This window comes from Stylophora pistillata, chromosome 1, assembly GCF_964205215.1.
Source record: "Stylophora pistillata chromosome 1, jaStyPist1.2, whole genome shotgun sequence".
Classification (NCBI taxonomy): Eukaryota; Metazoa; Cnidaria; class Anthozoa; order Scleractinia; family Pocilloporidae; genus Stylophora; species Stylophora pistillata.
Genome location: NC_142519.1, coordinates 30610906 through 30634933, shown reverse-complemented (window position 1 = coordinate 30634933; position 24028 = coordinate 30610906). Strand labels below are relative to the sequence as shown.

General features: G+C 37.2%; 3 protein-coding genes and 1 long non-coding RNA gene across 4 annotated transcripts in view; 2 read left to right on the top strand and 2 right to left on the bottom strand.

Annotated features, from left to right (window-relative positions):
- Positions 1-24028, bottom strand: part of LOC111331773 (putative leucine-rich repeat-containing protein DDB_G0281931) — an 81393-nt gene that overhangs the window by 17401 nt on the left and 39964 nt on the right. The window lies entirely within an intron of this gene.
- Positions 408-3127, top strand: LOC148742075 (male abnormal protein mab-31-like). The gene is made up of 3 exons (XM_088747677.1): positions 408-571; positions 1599-1887; positions 2195-3127. The coding sequence occupies exons 1-3, from the start codon at positions 408-410 to the stop codon at positions 2651-2653; spliced, it is 912 nt and encodes a 303-aa protein (XP_088603803.1). The 3' UTR covers positions 2654-3127.
- On the bottom strand, positions 4838-18501 carry LOC148742073 (uncharacterized). Its single transcript, XR_015996296.1, has 3 exons — positions 18342-18501; positions 6461-6575; positions 4838-5566 (listed from the first exon to the last, which is right to left on the bottom strand). It is a non-coding gene; the product is annotated as an uncharacterized LOC148742073 (long non-coding RNA).
- Positions 5931-16688, top strand: LOC148742074 (uncharacterized). The gene is made up of 17 exons (XM_088747735.1): positions 5931-6587; positions 6746-6829; positions 7292-7327; positions 7611-7667; positions 8260-8378; positions 8758-8840; positions 9563-9645; positions 10061-10147; positions 10696-10783; positions 11086-11161; positions 11565-11711; positions 11844-11969; positions 12385-12420; positions 12873-12936; positions 13413-13459; positions 14832-14874; positions 15321-16688. Exons 1-17 carry the CDS (start codon positions 5942-5944, stop codon positions 15563-15565), a joined length of 2067 nt encoding a protein of 688 aa, XP_088603861.1. The 5' UTR covers positions 5931-5941; the 3' UTR covers positions 15566-16688.

Here is a 24028-nt window from a genome sequence, read left to right as displayed (position 1 = left end):
GTCCGAAGTCTTTACTTAAAAATGCTACCCAGCCGGTAGTACGAGACATATTAAAGAAAAATTTCAACGAGGCTAGAGATTTTCTGCTCAGCTTCCTGACACGAAACGGAGACCGCCGGCTAAGCGCGGGCCGTATGGGAGAATACTCCCCACTCTCGGAACCAATCATATCTCAGGATTTGTATAATACCGCCCGCTCACGAACAGAGAAAACAAAGAAGTATATCGATCGTACGTCGTTCGGCTATCGCTCGTCTCGAGCTTCGTTCACGTGTTTGTCCCGTTCCGCTCGTTGCGCAATTTCATACGGCTAGAGATTAACTATCTTAAAATCCATGCGCCGTGTCTTTGCTCTCCTTTCAGATCAGACTACATTGCATTCGCTTCAGTGTAGGAGACTTTGTGCTATGGACTTAAGTTATTTTACTACTCTTAGGCAGTACCCCGTATCAAGGATGATCCGGTGGCTACAAAATCGGTCACTTTTGGCGAATCCTCTCCATTGCGGAACTTGTCAGGAGGATATGATTATGGTTCAGAGATCTGATGGCCATGTCGATGGATATCAATGGTTAGTAATCTGCAATAAGCCTTGCATATTGTATGTCTACCTCTATATCATATTCACGGTTTCTCCATAAATGGAACTTTTGTGGCAATATGTAAAGGAAGGCTGTTAAGTGTTATCTTTAAGTTCCACTTCGACATAAGGCTCGGAGTTCAGATTTTACTCAAAATCACTAAATGTATGCTTTTAAGACTTCATTTAGTATGAGCGATCGAAGATTACTTTCAAGTCTGCACGAGGGGAGAAAAATAAAACTGATCAAGTAACATGAAACATATCATAATAATGAGGTGATGGCATTCCTCGCCTTGGAGGCGCTAGACACGCGAGTTCGTGTGAGCTTTTAAAAAATTTTAAAAATTGACAACCGTAAATCTTTCCCTTTCTGTGGACTATACAACCGTAAATCTTTCCCTTTCTGTGGACTATAAAGGCTTTCGCGCGCGCTATAGTCCGCTCCAGAATCCTTCCAGAAAAAAAAAAAATTAAAATACTTTTGGTATGACAAATTATCCGTGACTTCTTTGTGCAAAATCTGGACGCCATCGTGGAGAAGAGTACCAGTCGCTTTCTAAGGATTGTAATTCTCTTGACAGAATGATACCCTTTCTTTCTTTCTTTCTTTGGGCCTTTTTCATTTGCTTTTCTTTTAACCAGGGACTATTTTCTGCTTTGAACTTTTCCATGAGCAAATATTCTTCCATGCGCAAAGAGCTTCTAAGTGTGAATTTTCTCAAGTGCGCTATGTAAACAAAATGTGCACACAACACGAATAGAAGCGATTACCACGAAACTTCCCGAGGGAATTGGCCCAGGTACCAGGTAACGACACCTTCTGAAGAACTCGGACGCTTTTGACGATTTCACATTCTTTTTCGGAAACGTCAGGCGAATGCTTGACTTTGCTTTAATTAATCAAATAGAAGAAAAACCATTTTTATCGGCAACTGAAGGTGAGAAGTAACCTTTAAAGTAATTTACGATTTATTCTTCGGTTATCTAATCTTTTTTTTTTCTTTTTAACTTTAAGGAGATGCAGGGCATGCAATAAAAAGCGAAGTTTAAGAGCCAACAGCTTTTTCGGGGAATTTCCCAAAATTGCTCTTGGAGAAATGATGATGATGCTCTATTTTTGGTCCATCGATGAAACACGGAAAAGGACATCGAGAATGATGACCGTTAATAGAAATCTGGTGGGCACTATTTTCCGACATTTGGAAGACGTATGTTCTCGAGACATCACCGATAATCCATTCATCCCTTTTGGCGGCCCAGCCGTGGTGAAGTGCGATGAAAGCAAATTCAATCACAAGGCGAAGGTTAGCATGAACTAACATGAGATGATAATAATGATAATAATATTAATAATAATAATAATAATAATAATTATGATAACGATAATTCACTCTAATCATCAAAAATATTTTCAGACAAATTAAGGTAATAATAATAATAATAATAATAATAGCAATACTAAAAAAAATAATTCAATGATAATGACTATAACCCCACCACCACCAACAACAAAAAAGTTCGTTTTTTTAATAAAAACTTGCTGTGGTTTGAATTGAAGCCGCCTGATATTTAGCAAACTTTACCACTGCTAATCATTGCCATATTCTGTAGTACAACAGGGGAAGACGTGCTCCAGACGTATGGGTCTTCGGAGTTATCGCCACAGCTACGAGACCTTCTAGGGGGTATTATGAGGTGGTTGCGAGGAGGGATCGAAACACTCTTTTACCGATTCTCGCGAAGTGTCTCCATCCAGGGAGTGAGGTCATCACGGACGACTGGGGCGCCTATCAGAACCTTGAGCAGCATCTGCCCAACCATGTAGCCCGGCATCGAGTCGTTGTCGACGCGGAAAATTTTGTGGATCCTGCGACAGGGGTACACACCCAAGAAGCAGAATCCGCGTGGGCCAATTTGAAGGCTCCAATTGAGGCACGGCGTGGCATAGCACGTGATGACCTTCAGTCGTACCTTGATGATAGGATGTGGAGGCAATGGCGAGGTCTGGATAATGTGATTGGTGATTTTTTGCCTGTTTTAGCCTCGCAATATAGTAACTACGTAATTTAGGTTAATTTAGTTTTTGAGGCCAGGAACAAGGCGATAAAGAGTACAGTGGAATTCCGATTTCTTAAACTTCTAATAAACATAAGAGCAAGTTAAATAAATCAAAGTCATCAAAGGCTGCGAAAAAATCGGACAAAGAATTCAGTGCAGTTCGTTTTGGGGTAAAGAAACCACTTTGGGTAAAGTTATCGGGAGGCTCGAGAATTTGAAGGATCGGGGAATATACAAATGCCTCAGAAACTACTTTCAGAAAATTATTCTACCTAATAAATTATAATCACCAAACTCAAACTCCTTGAAATTTGTTGTGATAGCAGGCTAGCTCCTGAATCGCGAGTGTGTGATTAATTTTTTAATTTTCATATTTTTTTGTAACGCCTGTCTCATTGACTGGTCCTTAGCCTAGTATTTTATCAGCACTTTGAGTACTACTCAAGGGGTGGGAAGACGATGGCTATGCTATCACTGTTCTACCTGTTTTAAAGACTTTACAAAGCAAGGCAAAAACTGCAGAAATCACCAAAAACCACGTCGGACATACTAGGAGTGACTAAGTTTTGTCATTCTTATGTTTAACATGTTCGTATTCCGGATTACTTAGTGTTGTAAATCGACCATATTTCGTTCCCCATTCCTTATAACGCATTCAAATTCTCAACGGTTCCTCGAATAACTTGACACCGGGTCACACAACGGGTGACGTTTCCATGAAATAATAATACATTTCTCCTCTAGACGTGAGCTTTACTACTTTGGACGCCCATGTCCCAACTGTCTTCTTTTTCCAAACCCCTGCGGTTTCTTTTTGTTGCGCACTCCGTGAACACACTTAAACCCCTAACTAACGCAACTTCTAGAGTGGTTTGGAAAAGTTTCGAGTATTTTTATCGCTCATAACCTTTACTATATACAATAGTGATGTGATAGCGGAAATAGTGTTTTAGTATAACATCCCACTGGGGCCCCCCTCCCTTCCGACAATGAAGTTGATTGGTATCAGCTTTCTTATTCATTTTATTGAGCGATGGCTGGTTGATTTTTCCACCTCCCACCTTCTTCCATTTCCAAACCACTGCCAGCGGTTTTTTCTTCTTTTGCGTAATCGAAATGTAAGGAATAAAGAGCTGTGCGAATAGACTTAAACCCCTAACTAACGCCACTTCTTGAGTGGTTCGGGAAGGCTCAAAACCTTTACTTTACACAAAAGTGATGTGTGATAGCGGAAATAGTCTTTTGGTATATTACTCCACTGGGCCCCCTCAACAATGAAGTTGATTGGTTTCGGTTTTCTTATTCACGTGCCGGACTCGTGCTTTTAAGGCAGAACAAAAAAGGGCCTGTTCGTTTGGATTTCATCAATAAATCACTTGACTGAATTGACCAAGGATATTCGAACATGGGAGATTCAGGCGATTCCAGCTCTGGAAGCGATTGCGGGTCACCTCAGCCGATAGGAAAGTCAACGAGTAAAGTGTTCGTATGGCTGAAGGGAAAGGCGAAGTGTACACCGCGTGGAAATCCGTGGGTACTGCTGAATCGCGAGGGTAGAGTGAAAGACATTAAAATTGGAGGCAACTATTCGAGTGCAAAGATAAAAGAGCTGGTCAAGGTAAATTTTGCTGGACTTGCGGCTGTTGACTTGGATAGGTAGGTTAAGTACCAAAGCACTTTATCCCGCATGCAGGTTGTTTGCATTGAATACTGAATGTAAACTCAGAAGTGTGTGGTCACGTAAAACCCAGGTAGAGCAAAACAATTCAAATTTTAGCCACGCGACAAAGGATTCAAAATTTACCATACTTTAGCTATTTGCTTCGGATCATTCATTAAAACCAAAGTATGAGCAGTGAACTTGCTACGAATGTAAGGCCTGCAATGGAGTTAAATGTGCACGTAATATATAAAAACAGCACCTTTTATAACACGTGTAAGGTTGGGCCGAAAGTTATCCTGATCCACCCCATTTAGAGTCATTTCACGCAACGTCATCAAAATTAAAAAAGAAAGGAATTATCAGTCGTTACTCGAAGACTTTCATTTAAACGGATTTTCACTTTGATCAGAATACTTATCGCTCTAAACTACGCACAGATCTGAATCTTACCGAGACTGTTTCGATATTTAACTTTTTTTTATCTCTTCTATTCTTGACTTTACCTGTGCAATGGTTACACAGTGAAAACAGGCAATTGGTAAAATTATTTAATTAAGGAAAGCAGGAATCTCAACTAGAATTTCCAGATTGACAGGAGGCTAATCATTGAGGCAGGGGGAGTGGGTAAAGGAGTAGAGGGGAATATGGACTGGAATAATACATGCCAAACAAGTCTAGAAACTTATCATTGATCATCTCTATTTAGATTTGCCCCATACTTTATTTACTATTTAGTGAATTCAAATGTTATTTCATATAGCCACTGTAAACTGTACGTAGTGTCGATGTTGAACTTTCATTTCCATAGAATTCGTCTATACAAGTCTACGAGCCGTGGGAGCAAAATGGAAAAAGTTTACAGAGGTATACCAGATGCCAAGGAAATATTTAGAATTTATGGCAAGGGGAGTTCCAATTCCAGGCGCATATACATGGTTTTGCAACACCCGAGAAATGGAGGTTAGTGTAAACTTTAATAATCAATCAAGGGTTTGTGTCATTGCAGTCAGCACCAAAAGATCGCATTAAGTGCATACACATCTGTGTCATATGACCCATAAGTAAAGATAGTAAAAGCCAATTTTGGCAAAGCCACAAGATAACTGTGCTGCAAAGGCTGGTCTTTAGCAAATTTGCATGTTGGCATGAATATAACTGTAGTGGAGTAAAATATATGGCTGCAGTACCCACAAATGCCTGTTAGAATTGCAATAACAGCGTTCTGGAAATAACAGCCTCCTTGAAGTGGAAATACATTTTCGCTGCAATTAAAAAGAAAATCACCAGTGGTCTTTGAAAGACAAAAGCAACAACATAACCCAATTAATCTGCTGAGAAATAAAAACTTTGATATTTAAATTCTAATTTTTCAATATTTACCCTTTTAATGTTTATTACCACTGATTGGCTGACTGGCAATAAGGATCTTTGCCTCATAAAAATTTTCAATATTTGTTTGTCATAGATTTATCAATAAAAAACTAGTAATTCTCGCATCTTTCCACTATTTTAATGGTAATTCAAATGGCTGATTTAAATTATTTGTTTTATTTTTCATCTCAGGATCTAACCCTAACCCTGAGTCCATACCAACACCAGGAGTTAACATTCCCAACCATCCTTCTCTCTCTCTTCAAATGAATCCCACTTCCAATGCTGCCTCCCTCCATTCTTCCACAAACCAATCACAAGCCTTCCTTCCTTCTGCTCAGCCCGATCCCAACCTACCCTCTACAAACCAACCACAACCCTCCCTCCCCTCTGCTCAGCCCAGTTCCAACCCAGCCTCTACAAACCAACAACAACCCTCCCTTCCCCATGCTCAGCCCGGTTCCAACCCAGCCTCTACAACCCAACAACAACCCTCCCTTCCTTCTGCTCAGCCCAGTTCCAACCCACTCTCTACAAACCAACAACAACCCTCCCTTCCCTCTGTTCAGCCCAATTCCAACCCACCCTCCACAAACCAATCCCATCCCTCCCATCACCCTGAGCAGCCCAATTCAGACCCACCATCCACCAACCAATTCCAGCCCTCCATTTTCCTAGCTCAGCCTAATTCTAACCCACCCTCCACAAACCAATCCCAAACCTCCCTTCCCTCTGCTCAGCTCAATTCCAACCCTTCCTCGCTTTCTCAACAATCAACCACTCACCCAAATCCCAGCTCATCTCAAACAAGTGTGACAAACTCAGTCATCCAGCCAGGGACTTCCAGTGACGAAGCAAGGGTGGCAAGTGGTGTTGTTAATCAAGTGGACTTGACATTGCCTACAAGTGAATGTAAGTGTTTGATTGATTTGCACACTAGTTATAAACTTAGTTAATGTTTTTTATTCAATCTTCCATTTGCATCTTGACTGGAAGCAGGTGACCCATCTGCCCATATATGATTATGATGTGACACAATTCAAAACTGTGTTGTGTTGTTTTTTGAACAGATGGTGTTTCTGCTCTTGATGACATGGATACCAGTGACCTCGACAGGAGCTATTTAGCTAGTAACCCAGTAAATGTTGACTCAGGTAATACCATGGTGAATGATTAAAGAGCATCAAAATGCTGGTTTTTTTATTTTTCTTCTATGACCCCCCCCCCCCCCCCCCCCAATCATGATCTTTGGCTATTGCAGACCCAAAACCCAATCCTGATTGGAATATCTAATAGTTATCTCCGGGGTGGGTAAGGATATTTTCTGAAAAAAGCATGCACATTACACTAGAAATCAAGTTTAAAACTGCAGATAGTTTACATAGATGATTTCAAATTGTATCATGTAATACCATTTATAAGGCAAATTTACAGAGCACTATTAAAAGCCAATGTTTTAAGTCTTAACACTGAGAAAGTGCCCTAAAAAAGTAAGCCAAGTCAGATTTACACATTAGGTATGATGTAAATCAACAATATTTATGTGAGACTGATCAAGAAATTAAATCAAAAAGGAGGAAATTTTTACACCATATATTTTTTTACATTTATTATAGCATGTCATTTAACTGGCACAGAACAGTGGGAAACAGGTATGTTTCTATAAAATGGATTAAAAAACAGATACACTTAAAAAAGCCAAAGTGGGATTAGCTTCAACATAATTTTATTTACTCAATAATTTAATTGAAAAACAAGAGAGATGAACAATTGGGTCTCCTGTTGATGAAGAATAGGATAATCTACAGTATTATGGTAGAGTACAGTGTGATATAGACGGATAGACTGACTGACTCGTGCAGTTTTGTAGCATGAAGTAATGCACAATAAGTAATGTTCTTGAAATTCATTCAATTTTGTGCCATTACATTTAAGCTGGGGTTGTAGAAGAGGATATGAGTTCCTTAGGAGTTCTGGATCTGAATACTCGAGGTATGTTGGAAATATTGTCAATAATTCAATAATATTTTCAATAATTTATGAGTTCCTTAGGAAATCTGGATCTGAATAATCAAGGTATGTTGGAATTATTGTCAATAATTTAATGCAATTACATGCAGGGCTCTCCCTGGATGATGACATATTAGATAAATTTCCACCAGATACAAAACAATATTCATGCCAAAAGTAGCATTTGAACCTAAAATAGAAAGCTTAACCTTTCTTATACCCTATGTAGCTATCTGATTCATATTCCAAACTACAGCAAGAGTTGGGGAATGGAAACAAAACAAAAAAAAAAAACAACAACCCTTAGAAGATTTTGGCACAGGTCCTTAATGGTGACAGTTCAATTGAACACCATTACTATTTGTAAATAATAATATTGCATAAAACAAATAACAAAAGTGCTAGAAATCTGGAATTGGAGTCTAAACTATACTTGTTATTTCAAGAAGGAAAATGGAAGAAGAGTTTGAAAAAAACCCAACCCTTAGAAGATTTTGACACAGATGTCCTTAAAGGATGACAGTTCGATTGAATACCACTACTATTTGTAGACCACAATATAATAATTTTGCAGTGCAATGGTGTGTGGACAGACCATGGGATGTGCTTTACTGTGAACAAGTGCTGATGGAGGTAGCATCAGCCCATGAGGATATTCTCCTGCCAATCTTTTTTAACTTGACGTATGAGGAGGTTTGTGTTTAATAGCGATGTTATGTTTGCCCGGATGGCTTGCAATTTTCAAGGAAACTGTTGTAAATAAATACAGTTAGCATGCCTAGGTGTCAATGTGTTGAGTTAATGAGAAGTAAAATATATTAGCAGTCACATTTGAAATAAAAATAGCCTGTAAACTTTTGTGAAGCCACATTTGTCATATGTCAATTTCACTTGCTGAGGAACAGACCCATTTGGAAAAGTATACTACAGTTACTGTCTGTCAACTTTAATTTCTCTAGGTGTCATATAGTCCTGATGCATGCATTGCAACAATGCACTGTGTTGCATCATAACACCAAAAGAAATAACATTAAATGTAACTCTACTTTAATTTTTAAATTTGTGTATCTAGATGTGTCACCAGGCCAGGTCTGACCAGAGAAGCATGGTTACAGTGATCCTACAAGAAGGTGACAACATACCTGATGTGATAAGGTGACTATCAATAGTTAATAAAAGGTTATTTTTATCTCTAAAAGCAGGCTGCACTCTGCAGAAACAGCTTCTGATTACACTAAGTCACAGTGACAAAATAAGTAGGTTAAAATCATAGTTCATAATAGTTAATTTTTCTTATTAAGAGACATATGCATGAACCGTGCCTTTAAACTTTTCTGTGTATATAACTTAAAAACACATGGAGACATCAAAAGTGACCATGTCTACCTGGTGCAATGTGTACCCACATGACAATTTTTTTGTACATAGAAGGTTACTCCAACTGACTGGTTTCTGTGTTTTCAAACATAAATTACATTGCAGTAAATGGTTTGAACCCGGGGGTAACATGTGAAGGTGTAGTATGATCGTCCGGGTGAGTGTAGTCCTGAGAAGGACTGTTGTCAGTGCGGAAGTCATCATCAGAGTCACTTGACTCTGATGATGACTTCCGCACAGGTTGTCGAAACGTTAGTCACTGCCACCGACAACGGTCCTTCTCAGGACTACACTCACCCGGACGATCATACTACACCTTCATAAATTACATTATAATTTGAAATACAAACATCACACACAAACATCACTCACAAACATCACAAAGGGTATTCAAGATTTTTAATATCCACTGTATGATGCATGCATGCTATATTTCACATTAAGTAGTAATTAATTTTAATTAGTAATCAAATATGTTTATCTCTCTCTTAAATCATCAGGATTCTGAATATTCTACATGGAATCAATCATGGAAAGTTATACTTTTGGATAACTAAAGAAAAATCGAGATCTGGGAGAGAAGGTATTGAATTACTATCCGTGTTTTGGATGTTTACTAAGATACGAGACAAAAAGGTCAAAGTTAAAAAAGTTTCCTATGTCTTAATGGCTAAACATCAATATTGTAATGTAATTCTCACACTTTACTAATATTTAAAAATTGATACATCTGAAGTACTGATATTGTGTACTGTAAAGAGTGTGTGCATAGATATGTTTCTTCATTATTAAGGGATGTACTTATAATAGGGTGTTTTACTTTCTGTAGTACTGAGCATATCAAAATATCCTGTTATCTTCTAGTCTATGTTGTGTTTCCTTATGCTATATTTAGTGCCCCATAACAACCTCTACGCACCAATAATAGATGCAATAATGCCCATAATTGTCAATGTTCTCAAACTCTTCTTACCATTTTATGTTATTTTTTATGACAGTGAAAAGAAAATTTGGAAGTGCAGGGTCCGATTTACTCATAATGGCACCCGCAACTTCTCAGCCTATCCTCATAGAGCGTTTTTGTGGTGAGCATTTTAAGAATGTAAATAGCCTCAAAATACAATTTGTTGAAAAGGTTGGTAAATGTTAATGAAGGGAATTTTGTATTGATAATAGTAATAAGCTTTTCTTGGCAAATAACGTTCAGTTTGGAATGTTTGAAAAGGATCCCATGCCTGCAAGTCAGTCTGTATTCATTCAATTTTAATGTCATCACTATGTGTGGGCACAAGTCAAAACAAACAATAAACATTAGGAAGTTTGAGGAAAAACTCCCATTGCTTTAAAAGCGCTTCCCTTAACTTAAGTCTTATATTAATTTAAAGATAATGTACTCTTTAATTTTAAGGTTGACTTGCAGTCATGTACATTATATCCCAAGCCATCATCAGGCACCAGTATACTACCTACATACCAGTTTGACATGCATAAATTTTGCCAATTTTTCGTAAATTGTTTTAATATGTCTTTTTGGCCCCTTTTTAAAAATTGAACATCATAGGTTAATATTGATCTGATTTGACTTAAAGATGGCTGGAAACAAAATTGTTTTATTTTGGATTCTTATAACAAGGAGACAACCTAAAATTAGCAACAAAGGAAGATGTGGTGGATGCAGTAAAAAGGGCAGCAGATGCTGTGGATGCATTCACAAGGGAATGGTAAGAGGTCTTTAATATTCGATAAGATAAAGGTAGAAATAATTATTTCCAGCTTGTTACCCATTGACAACCTTATGATCTTACAGAAAATTTTCATAAACTCATATAGCTCAAGTCTGATGTGTTATTCATACATCAGATACTAAGCTGTGTCAAACAATGTCATTTTCACAATTAACAAACATTAAAAAAACCTAGTATGCAAATTATGTGGTTAATATGTTTTGATTATCCAGATAGATGCAGCAAATCAAAGTGAATGCTGGTGAGATTCACCATAAGTTATTCATTGTTTCCAATAGGGAGAGATTAGAGCAGGATCGTTCACTTAAGAGGGAGCAGGAGAGTGCATTGCAAAAGGCAATAGAGCATGACAAGGTAAATAGCTTTTCCCAAATACTTCTATTGCACAAATAATGCCAATATCAATTATGTCAATCATGGCATGATTACCTGTTGCAAATAAACTAAAATAAAGAACACATTAGGAGAAAGTCAGGCAATGAAATGAGGATTATTTTTAGAAGGCTTCCTTTAAGACTTCAGGAGCCAAAACAAGCACCAGCCATCAAGGTATGGCTCAAGTTTCAGAGACATATCCCCAAACAGGAAAGGAAATGAGTGAAATGAAGTGATTCAACATAAATAATACTTGTTACCAAAAAAAACTGCTATAATTACCACTTTCTCTTTTTTAAGACTTAGCAGCAGAAATTTCAAGATCTTTTTTCTACATTATCAATGAAATATTACTGAGGTTGTCATGTATTTATTCTGTAAGATTAAAGAATCAAGCAAGATAAGGAAAGCCCGACAAGCCAGAGTTACAGATGTCAGTCGGGAAGGAAAAAAAGAGAAAGTGAAAATCATCCTCCGCCACTCAAACGGCAAGGAAGAGCGCCAGTTCATCAAAGGTGCCTTCTTCCAGGTACATATAAACAATGATACAAATTATTAAACTTTAAATAGCACTTTGGTAAAATTATGTAGACATACAGTGATTGGCAGATAGCTTTTTATAAAAAGAAATCTAACCTTTTTTCCTGTTTAAATGATATAGGAAGTATATGACTGGGCAGGCTCCAACAATGCTCTCCCATTACACTTCTTTATCCAAAGAGGTAGGGAAGTGGTAAAACATGGAGACCTCTTGGAGAGACCAGAGGTGCTTCATATTCATGAGAGAGTAAGTAAATAATAATATTGCATAAAACAAATAACAACTACAGTACTAGAAATCTGGAGTTGAAGTCTAAAATATACTTGTGTTATTTCAAGAAGGCAAATGGAATGCGTTTGGTGAATTCAAATTTGTTCAAAATACCCTTTTAATCCTGATTTTTAGAGGTGGTGGAAAAAATATGGCAAATGATATGCTATCTCCTGGTATTTCTTAGCACACAAAATTAATCATTATGAGATACATAATACAAGTATGAATTTTGAGGGGATTTTTGCTTGCATATTCACCAATGTGCCTGCATGAGGTTTGAAAGTCACAGTTGTAAAGTGTTCAAACAGCTACCCTGGTAAATACTGTGGAATTTATGTATTAAACCTTATCTTTGATTCTGTTAACTTTTTTTTTTTTTTTAATCCAGGATGAGGCAGAGATTAAATCCCTTCTGGGATCAGAGGTTAGAAAAAAGTGAATACACATAGTAACAACTTATCTTTAAATGTATGATACAACACCACATATTAAGTAAAGTGTATGCTCGGACTGGTCAATTTGCTGCAAATTATCTGCCTATGAGTGTGTGACATGAAGCAAAATGGCACAAGTGATCAAAACAGAAAAAAAGAATGTGTATTATTGAAGAAGTAAACTGGAAAGCTCTTATCACCATAGCCAGTCTTTAGTATAAACCGTTTCTTTCTCCACACAGCCTAATTTTTCAGTTTGATTATTATTAAAAGACAAAATCATCTTTTTTGACTATTCATTTTGTATACCCAGGTTGAAAGTTTGGGTTATGACCTGAGTTTTATTCATAGAGTTAAGCATAAATTTTGAAATTGTTAATGGTAAGGAAATAAGAAATGTTAATTCTGGGTCACATGATGGCTTTCCTCATTTTGCCTGCAGGTGACATTCCAAGGAAATATTCCCGATTTGCAGTTGGAGGGTGACCCTTCATCCACAATACTAGGTGAGGAATACAAATATTATGTATTAAACTAGTAATTACCAAAAAATGAAAAAAACAATGTAAAGAATAAAAATGAAGTACCTTCAAATGATACTGAACATGCATGAAAGGCAGACCCAGTCTTATCAAAGGTAATGCAACCCAACAAGAAAATTACAGGTAATCTGCCTTGCTCAGTGATAATAAGCGGAAAATAAGGACAAACATTAGGACTACATGATGTTCCTAAAAACAGAGATAACATCTTTCTTTAAAAAATTTCAGAAGAAATTGCCTTAATGCCAAAAATCAACACTGGTCATATGTTAAGTTATGTGTTGAGGGCTTATTAATTTCATATTTGTTACCTGATAAACAATGAGGGTCGCCACACAATTCTGTAATTTACTGGATAAATCATCATCACCAGTATTGCTTGAGCAATTACAGTAAAATATAGGTATATTAAATTGTGTATTTTTACATACTGAGACTAGTTCTCCTCCTGACAGATGAAGATTCTAACACAAGCAAAACAAATGAGGTAAGGGAAGTAGTGCGCATTAAAATGTCACGTAAAATTATTGGTAGTATGCTACATTATGAAAACCCTACCATAACATGTTGCATTGTATGTTCCATACATCATTGACCAAAATAAGTTGACGTAAACTTAAAAAACTTGCATGTCCCTTGGGACGAGGTTCTTTGTGGGCCGTGACACTTAGGCAGACTGACGGGTCCCTTGGGAAAAGGTTCTTCATGAGCCGCGACACTTGGGGCAGACTGAAAGGTCCCTTGGGACGAGGTTCTTCGTGAGCCGCGACACTTGGGGCAGACTGACAGGTCCCTTGGGACGAGGTTCTTCGTGAGCCGCGACACTTGGGGCAGACTGAAAGGTCCCTTGGGACGAGGTTCTTCGTGAGCCGCGACACTTGGGGCAGACCGACGGGTCCCTTGGGACGAGGTTCTTCGTGAGCCGCGACACTTGGGGCAGACTGAAAGGTCCCTTGGGACGAGGTTCTTCGTGAGCCGCGACACTTGGGGCAGACTGAAAGGTCCCTTGGGACGAGGTTCTTCGTGAGCCGCGACACTTGGGGCAGACTGACGGGTCCCTTGGGACGAGGTTCTTCGTGAGCCGCGACACTTGGGGCAGACTGACTGGTCCCTTGGGACGAGGTTCTCCGTGAGCCGCGACACTTGGGGCAGACTGAAAGTTCCCTTGGGACGAGGTTCTTCGTGAGCCGCGACACTTGGGGCAGACTTAAAGGTCCCTTGGGACGAGGTTCTTCGTGAGCCGCAACACTTGGGGCAGACTGACGGGTCCCTTGGGACAAGGTTCTTTGCGAGAAGCATTATTTTGTGCAGACTTACTTAATGATCTTCATGTGATCTAGTTCTCATTTTAACCAAAATAATTTAAGATATGTCAATATACATACAACTGAACAAAATGAACTGTCATGGCTTCCTCCTGCATAACACTAACATCAACACCTGACCAAATAATATTAACAACAGCAAGGTGGAACAACTGACAGTATCTATTATCACTATAGTTTTAAATAAGGGTCATGCTATAATGTAAACAACTTATCAACCCAAATAACTAAGTAAATAGAGATCATGTTAGTAACATCATTTTCCAAGTGTGTTTAGTAAAGGTATTGAATGCCCTATTTTAATTTGCCATTGAAATATGAGGTCATGTAATTAGATTAGTTCATGTACATTTCATTAGTGACTATTTAATTTTATAATACTATATCTACGTTATAATAGTCATGGTTATAAAGGAAAGTAAGAGATTGAGGCAGTGGCATCTTGGTTTTTGCCATTGTCCCTTGTTGTTAAAAGTAAGTTACACGTGACTCTTGTGGATGGCATACTTCCCTTTACTTTTTATCTTGTTTCAGGAACCACTACCAGGTACATCTGGAATTATTTTTGCACAAGCAGGTGAGAAGCATATTATCTAATAAGTAAAATAACCAGTATTTTACCAACCAGTAAGGATACTGATTTTAATGTTGGTAAAAGTGGCCATCTCTGATGATAGTTGATCCACTGGCATCCTACTGCATTTTAGAGGATAACATGGCATAAGGATGTCATTAGAGCTACAAAAGAATTTAATCAGAAGGTTGAACAAAATGATTAGACTCTATTAGAAGATATTGAAAGAACATGGAAATGTATATTCTTGACCTGGAGACCATGGATTATGGAAATTTCCTACTGACCCTTTTAACTAAGGCCCCTACTTAACCTGGCAATCTATAAAGCATTTCCCTCCAAACTGGGACAATATAATTATCAGAGAAATATATGATTGTGAGTCAACAGCAAGAAAAAGAAAATTACTGGTCAGCCTACAATGTCTAAAATTATAACTTTTTCCCCAGAAGAAGGACAAGAAATAGAGGAAAGTTGTGTAGACATCAACAAGGAGGAGAAGAAAGTAGAAGAGAAAAAGGAGCAAAAGAAAGAAGACGAAGTGAGGGAGCACACAGAAGAAGAGAAAAAGAGGGAACATAAAGATGAAGAGGGGAACGAACATGTTAAACATGAAAGGAAAAGGAAAAAGAAGGACAGGAGAACAACCTCAAAAAGAAAAAAGCCAATGGTGGAAAATCACCCAGAATGTTAAAAGTTTAAAAAGACTTTAAAAGGACCCTTGTCAGCCACACCTTTGTTTCTGTTTACCTGTGGATGTTTTCATATTTTATTTCATGTAGAGCAGATCGAAATATAAAAATGCACAATCAAACTGCTTAGGGTAATTTAAAAGACTTCCAGAAACACAACTTGGGACAATGCAATAAAATTTCACTTTCCCATATATTTCACATATTTTCATGGTCATCAAAAATGGTAGAGGCTGGCTAGAGTCCTTCAAAATTTGTTCAATAGAGGCTGCTATAAAGCAACAAGTTAAAAATGTTCTTTGTTTTGATGATAAACAACAAGTGTAGAGCCCAAAACTTCAGTTCCTAATGTAAATATGGTTGGTGTTATAAGTGTTCAGTTTAGAATTTAGTCAAAGTGGGTCATATGTATTGCATGACATTTTATATTGGGTCATTTGAAAAACAAATGGTCTGGGTCAAACTATGATCTTCAAACTTCCAAGAACTGACATCATTCAAACCATCACCAGTATGTCAGTGTCTTTATGCTTTTCAAGGTTTTAGTTGTTTATTGTGGTAAACAATTCATCATAAAGTGGAATCCTTATTTTAAAAAATTACAGACCAATCTTGAATATACGATGTCAAAAAACAGCAAAATATATTTTTCATTTCATGCTTTCTGACCCCAAGTAACTGATTCAACTTCAAATCATGTTTCCGGGTTCAACTGCCATTCTCTTTTGCTTGAAAAACACTAAGCTTTTGTCCTTGTTTCATAACAAAACATAAACACAAGAACAAAGACAACAAATGAAGCATGAAACGATCAGTAAATCAACATATGCAAAATGTCTAAGTAGGCTCATACTAAAATTGTACTCATACCCACGTAATCTGAAATGCTAGTCATCTTAATATTGGGCCCTCATCTAAGGATAGTAAGCACTTTTTTTTTTTTTTTTTGGTTTTCTTTAATTATTGCCAGCTGCTTTGGAAGTACTTAATATATACCTGTATGAGGTAACTTGCTTTTTGTTTGTTTCTTTGTTTTTTAGTCTGTTTTTACATCAGTAAGAGTCCACAACCATTTCATTTAGTGTCAGAATAGAATATTCCAAATAAATGAAACAAAAACATGAACTAGATCGAATACTGGAACTAGTTATGATTTGAATTTAATAGTTGATGTTGCACATGCAATATAGAAGACTTCTAAAAGAGTGCAAAAATTTAGGCTTCTATGAAACTATAAACCTTAACCACAACCATGTTTACTTTACTGAAAGGTGTGAAATTGGCTTCCTTGGGTGAGAGCACAGTGATTTAATATCTAGAGTAGGGACCCCTTGGCTTAATTCTTGCCTTGCACTGAAGAGTAGGCAAAGTTAAAATTACATTATACAGTACATACATATATATGTATATATAAAAAATTGTGACAAGAAGTTAAAACTCGTTCATATTTTGAAGATGATCCATAAGCATGCAAACCAACAAAATGTCCCTAGTTAGTCACACCTTTATTTTAATTTACCCGTGGATATTTTGATATTTTATTTCATGTAGAGCAGGTTCAACTTAAACAACAAACATGGCAGATTTGATGTTAAGTTTATTATTTACTATGGTAAAATCAACTTGTATTTATTAAATTAATAGGTATTAAAATATTCAATTCAGTTACTAATATCAAAAATATCTTGCTTTTTTTTTTTAGTCATGATCGCAGATAAGGATTAAGGTTTTTTTTTCAGTCAATAAAGTGCGCTAGGTCAGGCTATATGAAAATTAAGGTCAGCTCAACAAGCACTTGATTATTTTGTTAAAAGTGAACTGTTGCAGTTGTGTCATAGCTTTTACAGTTGATTAGTTTGGTGGATCTATTACAAAGTTAATATTTAACATTTTAGGAATCTTATTTGTTCTGAACTATCAAATTCATTCATAAGAATTAATTTCTTTTAACTTAATTGTCAAGTCCATGTTAATCTTACTAGTCAACATTTAATTTGGTTATATCAACTAAGTTGAAATTATAAATTAGCCACTTTTCTGTAGAGAGTCAAAAAGCTGAAGTTTCAAGTATTGGCCCTTAACTCTGACAAAGGGTTAATGCTCAAAACGTCAGCTTTTTGAATCTTCAGGGTGGCCAGTTTACAATTTCATCTTAATTAATCTACCCCCACTGACACAGCACCACAGTTTCTTTAAAAACCTCCAACGTTCATTCATTTGTGAACATTTAGTCAATTTTGATTTAAAATAGATTCCTCTGCTATAAAAAATATCACAGTATGATTGTGTTTCACAAAATTATCTGAATAGAATGAGTGAAACACAAAATTGGATAACAAATTTAGCTTCAAAAAAATTATAGTATCCCACCACACTTTCACATGTTCCATGAAATGCTGCTGAGCTATTATGGTCTTGGAAAATGGACATAAGTATAGTTAACATTATTCTTCTTACCATTTGTTTGCAAGATGAGAAAATTTTGCTTTTGTTTTTTTCCATTCCCACTAATATGAATGTCAGCTGGTAGCTATGCATACGCGTGACTGTCTTGAATTCTGGTGCCGGAATGTTAGTTTTACTCATCCTCTACTCAGTCTTTTTTGTCCAAACCATTTTAACATTTCCTAAGAGTTATGTTCCTTTTTAGGCTAAAAATGACCAATTAAAATAGGAACGCGAAAATCTATCGAGCTTACGTAACCGAAAACTATGAAGCAGCAAGTAGGAACAAACACCCTCCGGTAAAACAATGTACCAGAAGAAACCAATGCTTACCTTAGGACCATTTCCTCCATCTCTTTAGCAGCGTAAAAATATTCTTTCTCCCTCTCGCGTTCTTTTTAAAATTTCAAAAAAGTCCTGAGTTCGCGACGACAAGTTTGCTAGAACATGACCACTCTCGCTCACCCCAGGCTCCCTCCCGTATTGAGCCTCGATTAGAAAATCGAGGGTCGATTGGAAAATCGAGGCACGATTGGAAAATCGAGGCTCGATTGGAAAATCGAGGCTCGATTGGAAAATCGAGGCTCGATTGCAAAATCGAGGCACGATTGCAAAATCGAGGCACGATTGCAAAATCGAGGCTCGATTGGATAATCGAGGCTCGTATGTCGAAGCTTGGCAAAACGAGGAATCGTGGTCGTTTTTGATCAGGTGCTTTTGGGCTCGTTTCCCGGAAACCGTGAATGATCCATTTACTGTTTCTTATATATTCGGACTTTTATAATCTGTAGTAACCTCTTGAAGTAGTGCGAATAAAGAGTTGCAGTCAGTTTATAGCTTCTTCTACTTTCTCATTTGCTCGCTGAAACTTTTAAGCGTAGATTCTACAATTTCAACGAAATTGTGAGAAGTTTTCCCAAAAATATATACTCTATCTTTACCAGGGCACAACGATGAACGTGTGAAACATTTTGAGCTCTCATTGACAAATTTCTTCAGTGTTTCTCCCGACATGATAGCTAGATCATCTGCCATATCCACATTTTCGTGAAATCTTACGTCATTAAGATTTTCGGATCATTCAAGGTTTCCGGGAAACGAGCCCAAAAGCCGGATCATTCACGGTTTCCGGGAAACGAGCCCAAAAGCCCCTGATCAAAAACGACCACGATTCCTCGTTTTGCCAAGCTTCGACATACGAGCCTCGTTTTTCCAATCGAGCCTCGATTTTTCAATCGTGCCTCGATTTTGCAATCGAGCCTCGATTTTGCTATCGTGCCTCGATTTTCCAATCGAGCCTCGATTTTCCAATCGAGCCTCGATTTTCCAATCGTGCCTCGATTTGGGAGGGAGCCTGGGGCGAGCGAGTGCGGTCATGTTCTGGAAAAATTGTCGGGTTTAATTTGTGAACTCGGGAAGTTTTCGAGGAAAGAAATAAAGAAAAAAGGGAGAAAGAAAGGAGAGTAAGAAAGAGAAAAAGAATGAAACACCATATTCTGGTCGAACTGCAAATTTCCTAAAATTCCAGAGATTATGTGGTTCGCGCCATACGAAAAAGACAAGAAAGAAAAAACAAGAAAATAACAAGATCAATGAGAGTTCTTATCAGTTAAAGAAAAAATTATAGTCTGCCTTTCGTAGACATTCCATCTTTTTATTAAAAAAAAAAAGCGAAAAGAATGCGAACGAGAAATAGCCCGGCATCGAAACTGGATTTTTGGGTGGTCACTAACACTTCGCCCTTTTTTTTTCTTTTTTCCACAGTTTAGGTATATTTGAGTGATTCAGCTTTCTTTCAGTTTTCGTTCATCTTTCTTTCCTTCGTTTATTATTAACACAGTACGTTTCATTTTATAGTTTAACAACTAAAAGAAGTCGTGAAGCTCTATTTCATGCTATCATTATTATTATTTCTTTTGTGGCACAGATTAAAAACAACGTTGGGGTTTAGCTTTAATAGCATTTCTTAGTATAACGTAATGTGTTTGCAGATCTGTTTTCTTTTCTCCTAAATCTTTAGGTTATAGCAGCATCCTTTTCCGATCGCGTGTGGCTGAAGTGCCTTCTACAAGAACCTTCTACAGTCCTCCAACCCACGGTAAGTTCTTCTACAAGCTCCAAGCAATCTTGGACGATCTTTGGTTGAAAATATTCAACATTATGATCATGGATGACTTTGACTCCAATATCAAAAAAGTATGGGGAAGCGCTCGTTAAAAGTGGCTACACATTTTGGTTTAGAGAATGTGATTGAAGAACCGAGTAGGATTACGGAATCTTCAAACACAACCATAGACCTGATCTTTACATCCAACAAATCCAAGGTGAAACTTGCAAGCGGTCATGACCCAGGGATTTCTGATCTCCATCTTGAATATGCTTTGGTGAATTTGCGAAGGCAAAAGTCAAGTCCTGTGATTAAATAAGTGACTTATTTTAAGAGCCTTAACTCTGACCATCTCAGACAGGACCTCGATACATCACCCTGGAGTATTTGTGGAACTTTTGATGATGTGGATTATGTTGCTTGGGCCTGTGAGTATTTGTATAAATACATAATGAATGAGCGTTTAAAATCTTGTAAAGTAAAGGTTCGCACCAATGGACTGAAGTGGATGAATAGCAATATCATCAAGGAGATGAATAGGAGATATGTCTTGTTAAGAAAAGCAAAGGAACCCAAGTGATACAGATGCATGGAAACGGTATAGCAAAAAACGTAATCTTGTAACTAAGATCACGAGAGAAGCTGAAGCTGAATATCGGAAAGTTAAATTTTAAAGTGCAAAGAGCTCAGGTGACTTTTGGAGGTTGGTACGCCGGTGAAATGCAAGGCAAATCAAAAGGCAATGTGAGTGCAATTAAAAATGAGGATGGAATTATTACAATAAATTTTAAACACAAGGCTGACAGTTTCAATGACTTCTTCTCTAAAGTTGGTGAGAGGCTTGCAAATGATATTCTAACAGATACCAGTGGTAATGAACATCAGCACATTTACCAAATTACACCTACTATTGAGCCAGTACAACTTAATGTCCACAAGATTAAAAGGGTTATCGATAAAAGAGTTAAGCCTGGAAAAGAATGTGGCCCTTACAACATTACCTCAAGGGGACTCAAACTTGAAGGAGATGCTGTAGCAGTTGGCCTGTCTTATGTGATGGAAGTAAGTTTAAAATCCCCAATTTACCTTCCTCGATGGAAGCTGAGTAAAGGGAAAGCTGTACCCAAAAAGTTACATAGCTCTAAAAGAGGTGACTTTAGGCCTATTTCTCTATTGCTTATTCCTAGCAAAGTGTACGAGGGCATAACAGGAGATTCCATTGACTGCCATTTTAACAAGTCCAACAAAATCCAGTGGATTTTCAAAACTGGCAGGTCAACAGAACTCTTAATGCTGCACCTGACCGAAGTTTGGAGACACGAACTGGATAAAAACAAAACTGTGGGAGTACTGTTTATAGACTTTAAAAAGGCATTTGATTACATTTGTCATAACACGATGGCCCTCAAACTCCAAGCCTGTAGAATATCAGGGAACCAAAACAATCTGATTGAAAATTACTTATCTGAGAGAATACAGTTTGTTGAGGTTAAGGGGCAAAGATCTAATGAAGTGACCGTCAATTTTGGCGTACCCCAAGCACAGTACTTGGCCCCATGCTTTTTAGTATTTACGTCGATGATCTGCCTGAAGTGCCTAGTTGTGGAAAGATGGAAATGTTTACTGATGACACAACTCTATATTGTATAGGCAATTCCATTGATGATGTCAGCCTTAAGATCCAAACTTATTTAACTGATATAGCTAAGTGGTGTAACAGGAACGTTTAACAATTCATCCCGATAAAACTGAGGTTATGCTTCTTACCCGTAATGCTTTCATTGGTCCTTTAAGACCAGTCAAACTGGTTGGTCATGCCATTAACTTTGTCAACAAGTCATACTATCTTGGGTTTATGATTTACAAGAAGTTAAGCTTGGACCCCACATCAAAGATCTATCAATGTCTATGGTCAAGAAGGTAAAGCAACTGCGCAGGTTCAAAAGCCCTCTCTCTCATATCTTGGAGTCCATATATTTTAAGGGAATTTTACCAAGCATCACTTATGGAATTTTTTGTATGGGGTAAGCAAAGTTAGGTGTTTTAGAGAAAATTCACCTGAGGGCTGCCAAGGTTATCTTCAAACAACACGGAGGTACTAATTCCCAATCAGTGATACCGTCTTCTTAGAAATCCATAAGTTATTTCTATAAGATGAGGCTCCTTTCTCTGACACACAAAGCTTTTTATGGGATCAATCCTGAGCAGGTTGTAACAATTATTAGGAAAAGTCCAAATACACGAAATATGAGGGACAATTTAAAACTAACTCTGGAGCTACCAAACTCTGATGTTGGAAGACTGTCTTTTAGACATAGGTCTGCAATAGCGTGGAATTCTTTGCCTCGTTCAGTTAAGAACGTAGAGGATAATAAGAGATTTAAGAACAAACTCCGTTCTCTTTCAACAATTATTGAAAAGATATCTTTTAATCAAACTGCTCTAGTTGGCAACAAGGATTTGGTAAATTGTAAATATCTTTAGGAATTTTATCTTACTACCTCTATTGAAATTTATGCTAGGATTATAAACCAGTTTGAATCACTACTCACATTTTAATTTATGCTAGGATTTTTCTACTTTTTTTTTAATTACTTTACTTAAATAGAAGCTAGATTTGTCGCAGGTCCACATCAGCTTAATGCTGCCAGTAACCAACCTGCGTTACCAAATAAATTATCTATGTATGTATGTAGGTATGTATCAACTATTGTGTTTTCACACTTGTGTTCTCGTCTCTTGAGTATTAAGGCTCTAGAGGAATCCTTTTTCAATTTATTGATCTTGCAGCATGCCGCTAAATTGCCTTTTGTAAGATTTGTTTCGCAAAACAGTATTTTATACACAAAGTTTTTGTCACTATCACCTATTGTTTTTTCTCACTTGAGTTCCTTTTCCTTGAGTCTTTAGGCTCTAGCAGAATCCTTCAGTTTCAATGTATTGATCTTGCAGCGTGCCGCTAAAGTGCCTTTTGTATGATTAATTTTTGTTGGAAAACAGTATTTTGAATGCACAAAGCCTTTGTTACTATGACCCATTGTGTTTTCTCACTTAAGTTCTTTTTCCTTGAGTCTTTAAGCTTTGGCAGAATCCTTTTTCAATTTATTGATTTTGCCACTAAAGAAGACAGTAATTTTAAATAAACAAATCTTTCAAATAGGTCGATCTGCAAACTTCCTTAGGTTATAGCAGCATCCTTTTCCGAGTTATTGATTTTGCAGCGTGTCGCTAAGTTCCTTTTGTAAGATTTGCTTTTGAAAACAGTAGTTTTTAAAACAAAAAGCCTTTGTTACTATCAACTCGTGTGTTTCCACACTTCTGTTCTTTTCCCTTGAGTATTTAGGCTGTAGCAAAATCCTTTTCAATTTATTGATCTTGCAGCGTGCCGCTAAAGTGCCTTTTGTAAGATAAATTTGTGTTGGAAAACAGTATTTTTTTAATACACAAAGCCTTTGTTACTATCACCTAGTGTGCTTTCTCACTTGAGTTCTTTTTCCTTGAGTCTTAATTAAGGCTCTTTCAGACTCCTTTTTCAATTTATTGATTTTGCCTCTAAAGGGCCTTTTGTAGCTTTTATTTTGGAAGACAGTATTTTTCAATAAACGAATCTTTGTTTTAGCATCATTTCTTTTTTTGGGGCTTGAGTCCTAAGGCTCTTCCAGAACCCTTTATCAATTCGCACTTTGGCGGCATACTTTCAATTCTGTTTGCCGCTAAAGTGCCTTTTGTAATATTTATCTTTTCATTGTTAATTAATTAAAAGCTTTGTTGTTATCACTTTGTGTGTTTGGAGACCTATGTTAATAAAGACATGTCTGTTTCAATTCATTGTTTTAGCATCTTGTCACTACAGTGCCATTTTAGTCTCCCAATTCCCTCTTCATTTTGAGGACTCCGTTTCTTTAGGAAAACT